The sequence below is a fragment of the Nuphar pumila genome, chromosome 16, assembly GCF_984573655.1.
Source record: "Nuphar pumila chromosome 16, dmNupPumi1.hap1.1, whole genome shotgun sequence".
In the NCBI taxonomy this organism is placed as follows: Eukaryota; Viridiplantae; Streptophyta; class Magnoliopsida; order Nymphaeales; family Nymphaeaceae; genus Nuphar; species Nuphar pumila.
In genome coordinates, this window is record NC_143264.1 from 78,863,588 (window position 1) to 78,882,324 (window position 18,737).

Here is an 18,737-nt window from a genome sequence, read left to right on the forward strand (position 1 = left end):
TATGCAAATCTTTATACATCTTTCTATTTCTCTCGATAAGTTGTTTAAGAAGATGTATAGCTTCAATAGTTGATCTTCCAGGCATAAAACCAAATTGATTCTCCGATATCATGACAACCTTCCTCAACCAATACTCAATCACCCTCTCCCAAAGTTTCATAATATGACTCATGCCTTTGCAGCGATAAATAAAATAAAATAAAATATGTAGGACAATGGTAAGTGAAAATGTAGGTGTTTGATTATTGAATAAATGGTTAATCGAATTGAACACTTGGCTATACAACGCATTCCAATGGTTAAAGTAGGAGAAAGAAGGCAACTGAATTATACTTGTCTGTTGCCACACGTCAAAGGTTGAAGTGCGTTCATTTTTTTTTACAAGTTCAAACAACCAAAGAATAACTTTTCCAAGACAAACATGCAGCCATCAAAATCACAAGAGGAGACAGGCACATGACCTGTTACTGAGATCTAAAAGGATTCAGCAGGAACAGAAAACTAATACATACATGAAGAGGATGCCAAACTACAAGGCACTAAAAGTTTCAATTTTTTTAGTGAAGGACCGGTAGCATACAAACATATACACGCGCATGCTGCTATGTGTTAAGCAGCAACAGACCATGTATTTCACAAATGAAATTTTATTAGGGGTTAATAATGAATATGTTAGTATACATGGCTCATTGGCACAGACGATATAACTAGCGTTCTTCAATTTCTTTCTTTCTACAAACGTTACAAATAAAACCGAAAAACAAAAAAGTACAGGTAATGCTACATATAAGTACCTTCATGAGCTAACATCTTTGAAGTGTGGTTCTGATTCCCTGGAGGAACCAGAATATTCATCCTTCTCTCTAGACTCAATCAGCATTAAGACAACCTCCCGCATTGATGGTCGATCAACGGGTGACATGTTTGTACACATCAATGCAATTTTTAGCACAATTGTCATGTGATCGACAGTGCTTTGGTCGTCAAGGTTTAACCGATCATCAAGTACTCCGGAAGACAGAGAAACCTTTCGAACAGAATTCTTTACCCATGTTACCAGATCACCCCCCTGGTCTAGTGGTTGTACAGGAGTCCGACCAGTCAGCAATTCCAACAGGACAACTCCATAACTGTATATGTCACATTTCTCTGTAACTTTCAGGGTGTATGCATATTCTGTTGAGAAAATGTGAAAGGAAAAAAGTTAAATGAATGTGAATTCTCACAATCATCAAGCAGTATGTAGATGCATATAGTGAATGATGCTAGGAAGAACGGTAACAGGAACCTATAATTACAGTCTAAACTTCATGCAAGTAGTAACAATATCACAAGATAAAATGTGGGGAAACAAATAACTATCCATAAATAATGAGAAAAGTTCAACATTAGAATTAGACTTCATATATACCCAACAGTAGAGCAATCAGACTTTAAAATTGAACTTCATATACCCCAACAGCAGGGTACTCGTACTAACTCATGCAACATGAAAGATGTGCAGGTTCAGATTAGTCTAAGCATTGAAAGAGGCCATCAGAAACAAGCCACATTTGGTGACATATAAATGCCAGCCTAATTTATGCATAATGAGGACACCAGCCTCATCCCTAAATTGAGGATGTCACGTGATGGGTTTCCTATATTCTTACCCATAGTCACAAATCTCATTCTAAGGAAAATCTTGGTGAGGGAAAATCTCATGATATTTTAAAAAATCTGGTTTTTCTCAGGAAAATATAGGTACATAAAAAATACAATATAATCTATATAGTAAGCATATAAATAATATAGAATTTTTCAAAAAAAGTTTTAACAGATTTTAACGTGTTAAAAACATTATGTCAAAATGGCATTTTTTTAATATCCCATTTTCAATGGCAAAACAATACCATTGAAAATAAAAGGCTAACTTTGTGGTACAAAACATCAGCAATTATGCTATGTTCTTGTCAATATTAGAACATACTCTGCAAATTTACTAAATCTGATCATTTTTTTAAATTAGTCACTATATTGTAAGGTAATACACTCATCTATAAAATATGAAAACACAATCTTAGATTTCCAAGTCTCACATAGGGCATAAGAGTAGTGGCAATGAGCAATAACAAGAACCATAAAAATGACACCATCATTGTAGCCTTCTTGGAGCAATCTGTTTGACCATGCAATAAATGTAAAAGATGAACTTAACTGAACTGAACCATTAAAATAGTCCTTGCACCATACCGACATTGTAGTAAAAGCCTTGTTTGCAACTTCTCCAGTAATAATCATGTTTCTTTGATACATGATAAATGTCAACTAAGAAAACATTATCATCAAACCAATTATTCAGTAAATAATAGACTTATCACCTTCAAAATGCATTTATTCAGCTGTATATTGCGCTTCTCAAGTAATTTTTTATTTCATCCTTCCTGTTTTATATCATTGTGGATGATGGATCTTGGTTACATATTCTTCCTAAAAGATAAAAAATAGTTTTGAAACAACCATCATCTACAAAATATATGTTGAGAATAACTTCTAAAGATTAATCCCTTCTTCCAAATAACAAGGTTTGTGAATACTGTTAAAATGTAAAACTGTACATATATGTATATATAATAATATTATATTATTATATATATATATATAAATACATTTTTTATTTCTTTCTTTTCTGTAATTTTTTTCCTTTATTTTTATTTTTTGTCTTTATGTCATCTAGTTCAGTTTGAACTAGAATGACTGTCCAGACTTGACTAGCAATAGAGCTGTTGGACTGTGCCCAACAGCTCTATTGAGTCCTCTTTCAGCTGTGTATATAAAGGGGTGCAGCCCCTCTTGTATTTTATTCCAATGCTTCTTAAGCAATTGGTTTTTCATATCAATAAAGAATACATTTTTATTTGTATTTTGTTTCCAGTTATACCCTTTTTAAGGGTTATGCTTTAGTGTCATTCTTGACACTTGCCCTTGTTAATCTAAGCTCGTGTTTCGAAGATCCCCATTTCATTTCATGGTATCAGAGCCGCGGAAGTACTAAATCTCGAGGAAAATCTGCCTCAGTTTCCGTGCCCGTTTGCAAAAGTGTTCGCCACTTGAAGAGAAGTGTTTTATCACTTCATTGGAGAAGATTTCACATCTTGTTGTATTGTTTTTTTTTTCTTTCTTTTTCATTTTCCTTCTTGTTTCTCTTCTATCCCTATTCTTTCTCTCCTTGTAATCGATGGATGACAATGATAAAGTCACCATCATGCCTATGAAACTAAGCGATACGAACTATGTAACATGGGCTTCAATCATGAAGCACCATATATGGGGAAAAGGCTTATGGGGGATTGTGGATGGTTCCGATTCGAAACCTAAGCTATCTCTTACTAAAAAGGAGGGAGATAAAGAGGTCCCTCTATCGGAAGAAGAGAAAATCAAGGCTATTGCCTCATACAAGAAGAAATGGAAAGAATGGAGAATATCTCATGCGAAGATAATGTCATGGCTTATCAATAGCGTTGACATTAAAAAATGCTCAAGTCTTGCCAAATTTGATCATGCCGATAAGGCATGAGAATACCTTAAGAATATGTATTCCCTTAAAGATATTGCACACGTGTGCAACCTCCAAGAAAAAGTTTGAATGATGACACAAGGAGACAAAACTATTCGTGAATATTACAATGGGTTGTCCGAACTTTGGGAAGAACTTTCCCTTTTAGAACCAAAGTGGCATTGTGCCGAAGACATCAACTTCGTCAGAAACAACTCGATGCTGAACATTTTTACCAATTTATCACTGGATTAAGGCCGGAATTTGAAACCACTAAATCAGCCCTACTTCATCAGGGAAAAATTCCTTCTATTATTGAAACTATTGAAGAGTTAACAATGGAAGAAAATCGTCTCCGGAAAGGTTCTTTAAAAATTGAAGATGATTCCGTTTTAGCCGTGTCTAGACCAGGGAATCATGTTCGATCATATAGGCCTCCTCACTTTAACCGACAAAATGGTGACTATGATAAGAAGAAAGTTATTTGTCATTACTGTCATGAATCGGGACACTACAGGCCACAATGTCCCAAACTTAAGGAGCTGAGAGAAAAAAGAGCTGCAATTGCTGGATCGGAGCCTAAAGATCAGGATGCACCAGTTTCCCTGGCCCAACTAATGGAGATTCTTCAGCCTCTCATCAAAGGTGCCTCTTCCTCATCTGAAGCTTCAACCGGCGCAGCAGCCTCATCTTTTTCTGATCTAGGTAAAATTTCTTGGCTTCTTGACTCTGGTGCATCTTTTCATATGACCCCAAATAATCAAAGTCTATCCAAATGTGTTAAAAATAAAACAAGTGTGTCAAAGGTCTTTACTGCTGATGGGACTTCTCTTGAAATAGAAGGAATAGGAAATTTTGAAAAAATTTATAAAACAAAATTTTTTTTTATTCCAGAAATTAGACATGTTCCCAAATTAAATTTAAATATTTTATCTGTATCTCAAATTTCTGATTATGGGTGTAATATTTCTTTTTCTTCTCATGGTTGTTGGGTACATGATCGTCAGTCAGGCAAGCTGATTGGGGAAGGCCATAGAGAAGGAGGACTCTATTACATGGATTTTTTGGAAATGCCGAAGAAAGCTTTTTGTTATAATATTCAAAAAATAGAGTTGGAACTGTGGCATAAGAGACTTGATCACCCACATATAGCCAAAATCCAACATTTTTCAAATCTAGAGAAATTTTGTAACACTGAATCATTTGATTGTAAAGATTGTATTCTCGGCAAAATGAAAAGATTGTCATTTCAGAACAAAACCTTTTTCTCTTCAAGACCACTTGAATTAATACACTCGGATGTTTGGGGTCCTGCACCAGTAATTTCTAAAGGAGGATTTGTTTACTATGTTATTTTTGTCGATGATTTCTCCCGACATACGTGGATGTACTTTCTCAAACATAAGTCTGAAGTATTTTCATACTTTCAAACTTTTCATAATATGGTTAAAAACAAGTTTCAAAATGATATTACTTTTTTTCGCACAGATTCAGGGGGAGAGTTTTTATCCACAGATTTTCAAAATTATCTTAAATTGCATGGCATCACACATCAAAGATCTTGTCCTTATACACCTCAACAAAATGGACTGGCAGAACGAAAACATCGCCATATTATAGAAACCACTAGGACTTTATTAATAGCAAATCAAGTCCCGAAAGACTTTTGGGCAGAAGCTGCCTTAACTGCCACCTATCTCATTAATAGGATGTCATCTTCTTCGTTACAAAATATCACTCCCATTGAAAAACTTATGAACATTTCTCCAGACTACTCTAGACTAAGAATATTTGGGTGCAAATGTTTCATATTTACTGACAAAAATGATAAACTTTCCCCTCGTGCGATTCCCTGTGCCTTTTTAGGATATGCTGAAAACCAGAAAGGTTATAGATGTTTTGACTTCAAAAATAATAAACTATATGTGTCTAGAAATGTTTCCTTTCTTAAAAAGGAGAGCTTCTTTGATTTTAGAAAATTAAAAGACGTCACTGAGTACTCCTTTTTGCTAGATCTAACATCAACATCTGATGAATATGACCTTGACTGTAACTTTGATGATGATCAAAGAATTATTGATCTTAATGTTGAAAATGAAGAAGTTCATAGAGATACTAGTATTCAATATTCCAGGCGACAAGAGTCTAATCCTCCATGTGCACTTGAGAAATATTCTAACATTCCAACTAGACAATCATCCCGAATCTCGAGGCCTCCAGGAAAGTTTGTATCATACGAGTCTTTCTCACCCACATATAGGGCAGTTATTGCATTAATTCACTCATATGAAGAACCATCCACATATTTTCAAGCAAAAAATGATATCAAATGGATAGAAGCCATGAAAGCTGAATTAGATGCACTTGAAAAGGCTTCTACATGGAATATTCAAGATCTTCCTCCAGGGAAGAAAACTATAGGATGTCGATGGGTTTATAAAATTAAAACAAAGAGTGATGGTACTCTTGAAAGATATAAAGTCCGTTTAGTAGCCAAAGGTTATGCCCAAGAATATCTGATTGATTATGAAGAAACCTTTGCTCCGGTGGCTCGTATGACTACTGTCCGAACCTTAATTGCCTTAGCTTCTATCAAAAAATGGTCTATTTTTCAAATGGATGTCAAAAATGCTTTTTTAAATGGAAAGCTAGTTGAAGAAGTATATATGGAACCCCCTCCTGGTCTAAGTATTCATAAGGGTAAAGTCCTTCGCTTAGAAAAAGCTCTTTATGGACTTAAACAAGCACCAAAAGCTTGGTATGATAGGTTTAGTCGTGTTATGATTGATATTGGTTTTCAATTCTGTTTAACTGACACTGCTTTGTTTATTAAGAATTCTGATGCAGGGATCATTGTGCTTCTTCTCTATGTGGATGATATGATCATCACCGGAAGCGATAAACAGGGAGTTGAAACAATCAAAACACTTCTTAAATCTCATTTTGAAATGACTGATTTGGGCTTGTTGAGATATTTTTTAGGCATTGAAGTTGCTTATTCTCCTAGAGGATATTTATTATCTCAGACTAAATTTGCTTTTGATATTGTTTTCAAGTCTGGTATTACTGATGATAAGAAAGTTGACACTCCAGAAGTTGTTAATGTTAAAATGAAGATTGATTATGGAGAACTTCTTGCAGACCCTACTCCTTACAGACAGCTTGTCGGGGCACTTTCCTATCTATCCATTACCAGACCAGATATAGCACATGTTGTTCATACAGCAAGTCAATTTCAACATGCTCCTACTTTTGTTCATATGGGAGCAGTCATGCGTATTATCAGATACATCAAGTCATCTATTTCACGAGGACTTTTCTTATCTTCCTCCTCTTCTCTTGATTTAATTGCATATACTGATGCTGATTGGGGAGGTGATCCCAATAACAAACACTCAACCACTGGCTTTTGTGTCTTTTTAGGGGAATCATTAATCTCGTGGAGGTGTAAAAAGCAGCAGAAGGTATCTCTCTTATCCACCGAAGCTGAATACATAGTCATGGCAACCACGACCATGGAAGTAGTTTGGCTCCGACGACTGCTTGCTGACATGGGAGCTGAAGCAACAAAGGCTTCACAAATGTGTTGTGACAACAAAAGTGCGATCTACATTGCCAGTAACAGAACATTCCACGAACGCACCAAACACATCGAAATGGATTGTCACTACGTCAGAGAGGAATATCTACACGGGATAATTGATCTGCCATATGTCACTTCAGAATATCAGTTAGCAGACTTTTTTACAAAGCCTCTCGCTGCTCTCCGATTTCACTTTCTCTTAGACAAACTTTCGCTCATTGTACCGTAAGTTTGAGGGGGATTGTCAAAATGTAAAACTGTACATATATGTATATATAATAATATTATATTATATATATATATATAAATACATTTTTCATTTCTTTCTTTTCTGTAATTTTTTTCCTTTATTTTTATTTTGTCTTTATGTCATCTAGTTCAGTTTGAACTAGAATGACTGTTGCTAGTCAAGTCCTGTCCAGACTTGACTAGCAATAGAGCTGTTGGACTGACACATTCCAACAGCTCTAAATAGAGTTGTTGGATTGTGCCCAACAGCTCTATTGAGTCATCTTTCAGTTGTGTATATAAAGGGGTGCAGCCCCTCTTGTATTTTATTCCAATGCTTCTTAAACAATTGGTTTTTCATATCAATAAAGAATACATTTTTATTTGTATTTTGTTTCCAGTTATACCCTTTTTAAGGGTTATGCTTTAGTGTCATTCTTGACACTTGCCCTTGTTAATCTAAGCTCGTGTTTCGAAGATCCCCATTTCATTTCAAATACCAGCCCTTCGAAAGTTATCTAAAGAACAAAACTAAATATAGACAGAGATAACTACTTGACATGAAAGTCTTGTGGCAAGAAGCTACATATTCACCTTGCTAGACAACTTGTCACTTAGCTCAACTATGACATGGGCATGATCTATTAATAACTTGAGGCTGAACATTGTTTAGTATTCCCTTCCGCTCTTTTGAGCTTAGCCTTTTCATGTATTCCAACTATGAAGTCTCTGTTTCTGAGAAAAGACGGCTTTTGTGGAGAAACTATGTTTTGATGATACATGATAAATATGATATGCTTTCATGATGCATATATATGATACATGATAAATACATGATATGCTTTCATGAGATATGATAAATATGATATGCTTTCATATGTGAAACTGAATATGTTATATTATGACTGGATATGATGTGCTATGTATTTAACGAGTATTTGATGCAAGGTTATTTCACTTAAGAAGAGTGAAGACAACTTGATCAAGTGCAACTATTTGATGCAATCATACTACTTTGAAGAAAAAGCTTGATGGGCCATACATTCATAAAGATTATCCAAGAAGATCGGCTACCTCAAGATGAAGATTTTTTTTCTTCTTTAGAGTCATATGTAACAGAATCTTCAGAAGCATGCATATTTCATATTAGACTATATGCTTTGAAATCATACAAGTCATTTATTTACAAAAAGTTAAGCTTTCATAAAAGGATACGTTATGTATATTGTAGCATTATAAAAACACCTTTTTGAAACAAATCATTGTACTTCCTACAAGCATTTATGAAAAAAACATTTTGACAAGATATAATAGCTCATGATTTCAAAAGCATTAATTGTACTTTCTTACAAGCATTTATGAAAAAGTCATTTTGACAAGATATAATAGCTCATGATTTCAAAAGCATTAATTGTACTTTCTTACAAGCATTTATGAAAAAGTCATTTTGACAAGATATAATAGCTCATGATTTCAAAAGCATTAATTATACCTTCTAACATGCATTTATGAAAAAGATAACTTGAAAAGATATAAAAGCTAACGATTTCAAATATGAAAGAAAAAGACAAAATAAATTAATTCATAATACACAAACATTTACGTAAGAAATTTTGGTTCATAATACATAAGCATTTATGTAAGAAAAGACAAATTGTGAAAAGATGTATTGGTTCATAATACATAAGCATTTATGAAGAAAAGACAAAATGTGAAAAGATGTATTGGTTCATAATACATAAGCATTTATGTAAGAAAAGACAAAATGCATTAGTTCATAATACACAAATTTTTACGTAAGAAATTTTGGTTCATAATACATAAACATTTATGTAAGAAAAGACAAATTATGAAAAGATAATACACAAGCATTTATTTAAGAAATGACTCAAGCATTTAGTGTACTTCACAACCATTCATTTTAGAATTGACGATTTGAGAAAATAAATATTATTTTATTAAAATAAGAAATGACCATTTATTTCTTTAAGCATTAAATGCCACCTCAAAAAGCATTTGAGAAATGACTATTTATTTATAAATAAAACTCACACTCAAGAATGTCGACTTACTTAAAGTCATCATTCCTTCTGTAAACATTAAATGCTATTCCAAAAAGCTTTTAAGAAATGACCATTTATAAATAAAGTACTCAACAAACATTTATCACACTTACATACATTTATTATAAGTGACGACTTGTAAGAAAAATATTAATATACTAATATTCATTAAATTGAGTAAAGACAAAATTACATGATAGAATATATTCCAACGTTCAATGTACTACAAACCATTAAATTGAGTAAAGACAAAACTACATGATAAACTACACTTCAACGTTCAAAAATACTACAGAACATTTATTATGAGAAAAGACCTAATACAAAAAATAACTCATTTAAAATACACCAACGAATAGTGTACTCCAAAAATACTTTGTATGGAAAGAAGACTTTTTGAAAAAGCAATATAGTACACTTATCTTTTTCACACTAAGTTGTTTTTGAAATGACCTGACTTCTCATATCCCAAAAGGACAATCATTTCAAAAAGACAACGACTAGTTTTCTAAAGACTATATATATACAAACACAACACTGTGAAAAGACAAGCAAGCTTTCAACGAGAAAAATTCCTGCTCGACACTCTGAGAAAAGAGCTTAGAAAAAGAAAGAGAAAAAGAAAGAGAAAAAGTCAAGAAAAGCTCTCAGAAAAATACAAGAGTGTGTAAGAAAAGAAAAAGATCATTCTGAGAATCTTTATACGTGCATTCATACTCTACATATCATTCTGAAGGTTCTATAGGAAAGTGTTGTAACTTTCTGATTTCTGTTGTATTCCTTCTCTGTTGAGAGAAGTAGACCTCTGGGAAAGAGGGTATTTCCCTTCTCTGTTGAGAGAAGTAGACCTCTGAGGAAGAGGGTGTTTCCCTTCTCTGTTGAGAGAAGTAGACCTCTGAGGAAGAGGGTGTTTTCCTTCTCTGTTGAGAGAAGTAGACCTCTGAGGAAGAGGGTGTTGTACTATTTATCCGGTAACTCGGATGTTATAGTGGAAGGCTCAAGTGTTTTACTTGGGAACTGGATGTAGGTCAGTAACTCGGCCGAACCAGTATAAATCCTGTGTTTATTGTGTTGTGCCTTATTGCCTTATTTTTTATTTTATCGATCTGCATCGTATTTCACTATTCACCCCCCCCCCCCTCTAGTGGAATTTCAGCTTTGCCTAACTGGAAAGGAATGATATCTCACTCAGTATGCCACTGGAGCTAAGCATATGTTTAGATATCACAAAGGTACTTTAGCAAAGAAACTACTGTTAGATAATAAAGCTCAGCTTCCTGTATTGTGATGACAAGAATGCCTTTCACAATTGCGAGGAACCCTGTGATTTAACAGAGAAAATTCAAATTTAGGTGGAATGAGATTATTTAAGCAGAAAAAATTGCAAAATCCATCCTTCTTCCATGTATCTCACGACTGGAACAACTTCACATTTTTTGACAAAGTCACACCCACTTACTCATCACCAATTGCTTCACATCTGCTATCAGTTCAAACACCCATGCCTCTGTGCCATGTTGTGGTTTCTTCTAACATGCTCTCCTTGAATATAAAGGGGTATTTTGACATTTTGATTGTTATGATGTGCTTAACAAGTTTGGATGTTGGAGGCACTTTTAGTCATCATTATTACTTGATGTTTACAAAGTGCATCACGCTTATCTGTCTGCTTAATAAATGAGATTTCTTTTCCAGACCTGTCTGTGACAGGCCTTGAACAAAATGAAACCACATGAACAACATATATCACCTTAGAAATCCTAATGAAACTATTTTTATGTCTACAAAAATTACAGACGGTTCAAGTCCTTACTTTCATACATTATGTAGGCATTTGAGGTTCAAGATTCCCTCGGAAATCTAAAATCTCTTAAACTTGCTTAGTTGCTTCCTAAAAGGGAAGAGATGAAACTAGAATGGCAGTTTGTCCTCTTCAGAAGTATTATTAGTTCATATTAACACTTGGATTCAATATGAAATTTGCCTCTTGCTGAAGCATCAAGAAGTGGATAACAAAAATCTATGGTGTAATCATTGATTCGTCTCATGTCCACAATAAGTGAATCATTTACTAAAGCTAAAGCTACCAGACAAAGTCTAAAAGTTGATTCCTTCTTCCAGTGATACTTGCCATATTTGCTAGCTTGATGACTGGCATTTGTTTCATGGTTGGTTGGACTATACTGCACAGATTTAATCTTTCTATGAACACATGCATATATGCATACATAGAGGGACAATGTAATTGTCAGATGCACCTAAAAATCAAGCCTCAATTTTGTAAGGAACATTTTTTTAACCTTCAACATGTGTTCATCGTTATATGCTGCTCTCAACACTGTGTGTGTGTGTGCTTCTCAAAAAAAAAGTGTTTACCCAGTTGTCAGATAGAAGAAGGCGAACGGGAGCTTGACTTTATGATGTAGGAATGCTCTGTGCAGGTATTATTCAAAAAAGCAATGCCTTGTATTAACAGTAATTCAATGAGTTAGTATAAAAGAAATGCTCATTCATCATGTGAGCAATGATTCCTAGAATTCATGAAGTTTGGCTACATGCATGTGAAAAAAGGTAATAGGAGGGAGCTGACAGATTTAGGACATTTTCCCTTAGCAAATCATCAATATATAAAAATAAATTCAATAATGTAGCTAAACAGTAGCAAAATCAATAATGTCAATATATTGGAGGCCAACTAGCATCACAAAGAATTTTAAGCACTGAGAAAGAATTGCTGAAAAAACTCAAAAGACTTAATTGTAAATGAATTACCTGGAGCAATGTACCCATATGATCCTGCAACTGCAGACACTGACTTTGAATATGGCATATCAATCACCTTTGCTAATCCAAAATCCCCCACATGAGCTTCAAAGCTATCATCAAGAAGGATGTTGTTCGACTTTATGTCTCGGTGAATGATTCGTGGCTTGCAATCATGATGCAAATATGATAGTCCCTCAGCAGCACCTAGAGCAATCTTAAAGCGAGTCTTCCAATCAAGAACTGCAGATGTCCCATGAAGTAATTCACCCAAGCTTCCCTTGGACATATACTCATAGAGCAGAAGATTGGAGCCTTTGTGATAACAGAAACCATAGAGCTTCACAATGTTCCTATGCCTAACCTTACCCAAAGTTGAAATTTCTGCACGGAAGCTGTTATCAATGTTATTCCCTTCTCTATGTGATTCTAGCTTTTTTACAGCAATGATCTGCCCTGAGGGCATGACAGCTCTGTAAACTGTTCCGCAGGCACCTCTTCCTATTACAAAACTGCTATCAAAGTCATTGGTGGCATCGACCAAATCTTGAAAGGTGAAGCCCTCTTTTGGGGGAAGATACATGTCTGAATCTGCACAACATTGTTTATCTCGAAAAGGTGTGATCACTTCGACTGGGCGCCTGATGAAATAGATGACAACTGCAATGAGCACCAGTGAAACAGCACCTACAATTGCAGATATTATCGCCATAATTTTTCCCAGAGAAGATCTAACACCCTCCCAAGGTGGTGGCACAACAGCATCTGGTGGAGAGTTACAGATGCCAAGAGGACCACCACAAAGCCCTTTGTTTCCAACAAAGCTGCTGATGGCCATGTTCTGGAACAATGGAACAGCAGGAATAGGACCAGTGAGGTTGTTGTATGATACATTAAAGCCCATTAAACTTGAAAGATTAGCAAATGTGAGTGGGATCTCTCCAGAAAGGTGATTATTGTCAAGGTAAAGGTATTCTAGCAACACAAGATTCCCTAATTGGGCAGGTATTTCACCAGAAAGGTTATTCCAGCTTAGGTTCATGGCAATCTGCAAACTTGACAATTCACCCAATTCTGAGGGTATGCTACCAGAAAACTCATTACCACCCATCTGCAACTCAATCAAATGTGAGAGATTCCCCAAGAATGGGGGGATTGCACCTGAAATCTTGTTATCAGAAAGCCTAAGCAGTTCAAGCTCGACAAGGGTCCCGATTTCTTTTGGAAGGCTACCAGAGAATAAATTATTGGTGAGATCAAGCCGTTGAAGCATTGTGCAGTTAACTATCTCTCGAGGGATGGAACCTGTGAACTTATTTGAGGAAATATTGAAGTTCACCAATTGAGTTAGAAGCCCGATCTGTGTAGGCAAAATGGATGTAAAGTAATTGCCTGAAAGATGTAACCTTTGCAAAGCTTTACAATTCCCAATCCCAGGAGGAATTGGGCCACTGAACTTGTTCTGATCCAACTCAATGGTAGTCAAATTTACCAGATTACAGAGATCTGTAGGAAAGCTTCCAGTAAGCCGGTTGTCTCCAAGACGAAGCTGCACCAAAGATTTGCAGTTCTTCGTGTCATTAGGGATGTTCCCGCTAAGCCTGTTCGACCACAGATTGAGCAGAATCAACTTTGAATTTTTACATAGGTAGCTAGGAATAGGGCCACTGAGAGCATTCTCCGATACATCAAGTACCCAGAGTGGACTTGAAAGCCCGAGTCCTGAAGGAATTCTACCAGTAAGTGTATTCTCAAAGAGTTGCAGCGTGACCAGGTCGGTCAAATACTGCAATTCAACAGGAATGGATCCCGTGAGATTGTTTATGGAAAGATCAAGCTTGCTCAAATTCTTCAAGCTGCCTAATTCAGCCGGGATGACGCCTGAAAGCTGGTTCTGGAAAAGATAAAGCAAACGCAAGCCCTTTATCCTGCTGAATTCTCTGGGTATCTCTCCAGTTAACCCATTCTCTGAGAAGTCAATCTCAGTTGCCTGAGTCAGATTACCAATCACCTTTGGTATGCTTCCGTTCAATCCGTTCCTATACAGGTATAACTTGTTCAAATACGCAAGCTTACCGATCTCAACTGGGATTTCACCAATCAGGCTGTTATGATATAGAGCAAGGGTCTTAAGATTTCCACAATCACCGAGCTCCTTTGGAATGGTTCCAGATAAACCATTGGCCCAAAGTATCAGATCCCGCAAATTCTGCAACTTGCCAAGTTCTTTGGGGATTTGGCCCTGCAGTGAGCTTTGGGCAAGACCCAGTGTTACCAAGTTCTCACACCCACCTATCTCAGGAGGTATACTACCAGAGATAGAATTCTGACCTGCTCGAAATGTGGTCAGATTCTTCAAGTTACCAAGAGAAGGAGGCAGAGACCCGGTGATATTGTTGGTGTATGCAAGCAGATCCTGGAGAGCCGAAAGCCGGCCTAGTTCGCTAGGAAGATTTCCAGAAAGCCTGTTATTGCACAGGTTCAATGTTATCAAGGAAGACAAATTGCCCAACTGCGCAGGTATCTCACCATTGAAATCGTTGTTATTCAATGTCAGAACCTCCAAACTCGATAAATTTCCGATCTCTGCCGGTATTCTCCCAGAAATATAGTTGTGAGAAAGATCAAGATTGGTCAGGCCGATCAAACGACCAATGCTCGGAGACAAAACCCCTGATAAATTCATTGAGCTCAGAATGAGAGAAGAAACAACGGGATCGTAACCATTACTACAATGCACGCCCGTCCAGCTGCAAGGCATCGGATCAGAAGCATTCCAATTGCTCAAACGATTGAACGGGTCACTCAAATTCTTCTTTACGCTCAACAGAAGCTCAACTTCGGCACTGGTCCCTTCACCGTGAACCCAGCCAAAGGAAGCAGAAACAACCGCCAAAATCACGAACACCAACCTTCTCAGAATCGAAAACATGTCTGCAAAGACGCAATTCTCCGATCCTAAATATCCAGGATTTGTTTGAATTCGCCGGATAACGTGCAATTCGGAATGAAATTACGTGCCCATGACCGAAACCAACGAATCAAAAAGAAGATAAATCAAGCACCAACAACACCAATATCACATTCCTCCAACTACAACCTGTCGGGACACCCCTTTTTCTTCAAACCTACCAAGAAAAAAAAAACTCACGAATTCTTCTATTAATTGAACTCCGCACCCCCAATAAAAAATAGTCCACAAAAACTACCACACATTTCATAAATTAATAACCAAAAAACAATCACCAAATGAATTCTTGGACTATAAACTCAACCACTCTGGTTGGTTAATTCCAAAAGTTAAAAATAAAAACCCCAAGATTTTCCCGCACAGGAAAAAGAAAAAGAAACGCACAATGTGCCAAACATCTACATTACCTCCCACTTCGATCTCAGGCGACGATAGAAGCAACGGTCGAGATCCTCCAATTCCTGTTGTCCGTTCATCATTGCGCGTTCAAACGGTTCAAGTAAAACCTGAAAAACAAAATCAAATAAAATAAACTACAAAGAAAAAACGATTCCTCAGAACCAACCCATAAAGTAGAGAGAGAGAGGGAGTTACCCATCACCTTTTTCTTTCCGGTTACAATTTCTGGCGTGGAAAGGCTTTTCCGTCGAGAATTCCGGCCGTTTCACGAAGTGGGTAGGGCTCGTTCCTTGGGGAGGAATGATGAGAGTTTGAAGTTGACCAATGTAATGGCCGGCAAAGCGTGGCCTTTATAACCGTTCTGGAACAGTGATACATTAAAGCGTTCATACGTTGTATCTTGTTGGACTCGTTTTATCAAATTAATTATAAAAAAAGTATTTTTTTTCAAAATAATTAACTTGGGTTTGTCTTTGGCTGGGGAATCGGCGGTGGGAGGGAACACTGAGAAAATTTTCTGGCTTTTTTCAGATTAACGGTAATTATTTAAATGACATTTTTGTCCTTATTATATGTTTTTTTTAAAAGGCAAAGCACCGGGTAGGCAGACATCTACCAGTTACACAACATACCATTGGGTTTTGAACTTGCAACGTCCCAACACTTGGTCACGTACACTAACAGCTCCTACCAAACAAGCGGAGCCCCGTTGGTTGTCCTTATCATGTGTTAGCACTAGTATAGTTAATTAATGGATCAATGAATAGATACGTGAAGCAATGCGGGAAGCGTCACGGGAATCGAGTGTTTAAAGAATGCCTTAACAAGTGATGCAGATGGTTTGGATTTTGGATCATAAAATACATTGGAGAGTCGGTTCAGATTGGATCCGGGAAAGCCAAAATTTGCAAACGCTCGTAAAAAGGTTTAGGAAGAAACAATGAGTGAAGCGAGGAACGAGAGGCGGATGTTTAAGAATGGCTTAGAATATGTAAAGTATTAAGTGCTTAATAAGCATGAGGAGAATTGAGTGAGAAACAAAGATAACAGTACGAACCAACAAATAACTTCAATTTTTTTTTCGAAAAAATGCAGTTTTTAATATTTTAACCAATATTTGTTGATATTTAATGTTTAAAAATACGTTATTATTAAAAAATTATAAAAATGTATTAAAATAGCATAACCATCGTGCCATCAGCCCGTTTCCTGCTTTTTCTAGCCTTGCTTTATTGTTAGCAACAGGAACCTGTGAAATGTAGGGGTGTGAAGGTGTCCTGTTTACCTGGACCTGACCCGTACCAAATCCTATAAGGTTCGGGTATGGTGATAAATAAGAAAGACAAGATTAAGACCCGGGTTTACATGGATCCAGGTATAGTTTGTAAAATTTTATACCCGACCCGAGCTCGACCCGAGTTCCAATTAAGACCCACAAATTTTCAATGTAAAAATGATAAAAATATATTATTTTACTGACTATGGTTCATGTAATTTTTATCAGGTCCGGTATGGTTTCTCTTTTGATGGGTTCAATTAGGCTTGGGTTCAAACTCGATACCATACCTGAAAATCAGGGCCAAGTCTGATTCCACCTGGGTCCAAACCCGACCCCTTGACAATCGTAGTGAAATGGCTATAGCCGCCTGTGACATATAAACACGTTAACCACAATTGTGGTGGATTCACAAACATGAAGTTGGGAAGGTATGTTCGATGTTATCACTCTTTTATGCTTTTGGAAGATAGTAAGGTGTCCAATGTTAGAAAATCATGTTGGCCTACATACGTCAAACCATGCATTATAGACTGTTTTAGGTTCAGGCCCAGTTTATGTGATCTAGTTTGGTTGGGCTATGTGATATCTCATATGGTATGGTACACAATTTGGAGAAACTTATTCTGTCTACAATTCTGTAATGAGCTGAATTGGAGACAGACTCTTAATTAGATACACATTAGGTTATGGTCCTCAAAACCTTATATAATGACACTCTCTTTAAGCTCCCCATAACCAACAAGAGATTTCATCTCTCTCATAAGGTTTAGAGAAAGGAATAGAGCCACATATATAGGTTCTGGAAGATCATGCCCGTCAATGATCTACCAGAACGCTTATGGATTCATGTATACTTCAGTATCAAGTTTCAGTTATTATTTTATTTTCAACGATTTAGCGAGAACATGTTTGACAGTCCTTTTAGTTTTCGGTGGATTTACAAATCCAACAATTGGTATCTAAGCGCCTTCTTCTTGTTGAATCGTTGAAATATGATTTTGCCATTGTATGTTCTTTGTTGGGTCACCAGAATCCCATCAGATTTAATCTTTTCTTTTTTTTGATTGCCAGTATTAGGGGCAAATAATAATAAAAAAATTTGTTTGCCGCATCTGACGACATCGTTAGAGGACTGATGGGATCGACGTCTGACGGCTTGTCAAACACCGTCTGGCCCTTGACGTAGGCACCATCGAGTGCCTGCACAGTTTTTGAGGTAGAGGGAGGATCAGACGGACCTCCCGGCCCTTTTGTCATTTTGGTGAGGCCTGGACCCCCGATTCTTTGGTTTTTTGTCTAGACGCTAGCGAAGGAGGGTCGATCGGCCCTCCTCGAGCCGTTTGGCAACGCCCGGACAGAGGGAGGGTCGATTCGGCCTTCCCGCTCTAGATCCAGATGGTGGAGGGGCCAATCGACCCCTTCCCGTTTTGGTTTTGGTTAGGAGAAGGGTCGATAGGCCCTTCCATGTTTCAGGAGACCGGGGTAGGTGCTAGCTAGACCACTGCCTAATCACCTTCATTGGACACTGATCGACGCCCGATGGTTGTGGTCCAAGCATTCTCATCGCACAGCCAACCCCCAAGTTTTGATTTCGGTTACAAAAAGGGTCGTTCGACCCTTCCATCTTCTCTGGCGACCGAGGCGGGGTTATCGGCAGGCCCTCGACTGTACACCCACGCCGGACGCCGCCTTCCGACAATGGCTGGGCTTTCAGTTTGCCCTAGCCGCAGGTGGGTGATCAGATGTAGGCTGTCGATAAATGGGGCATTTTGTTTGCCGAGTCATCGTTCGGTGTCCAGGACTGGCTACGTCTGGTGATGGCGGTGAGGCATTGGGTTCACCCCAATCACCATCGTCGGGTGGCTCAGGGTTCAGGCGGACGATGGCTGGCACTTGGCTCGACCATATGGTGCGTG

The 18,737-nt window shown here is 37.2% G+C and overlaps 1 protein-coding gene across 1 annotated transcript; it reads right to left on the reverse strand.

The window, feature by feature from the left end:
- Positions 1-631: 631 nt before the first annotated feature.
- Positions 632-15,862, reverse strand: LOC149813748 (uncharacterized). Its single transcript, XM_089990907.1, has 4 exons — positions 15,745-15,862; positions 15,551-15,649; positions 12,182-15,300; positions 632-1,176 (listed from the first exon to the last, which is right to left on the reverse strand). Exons 3-4 carry the CDS (start codon positions 15,102-15,104, stop codon positions 797-799), a joined length of 3,303 nt encoding a protein of 1,100 aa, XP_089847033.1. The 5' UTR covers positions 15,105-15,300; positions 15,551-15,649; positions 15,745-15,862; the 3' UTR covers positions 632-796.
- Between the last annotated feature and the right edge of the window lie 2,875 nt (positions 15,863-18,737).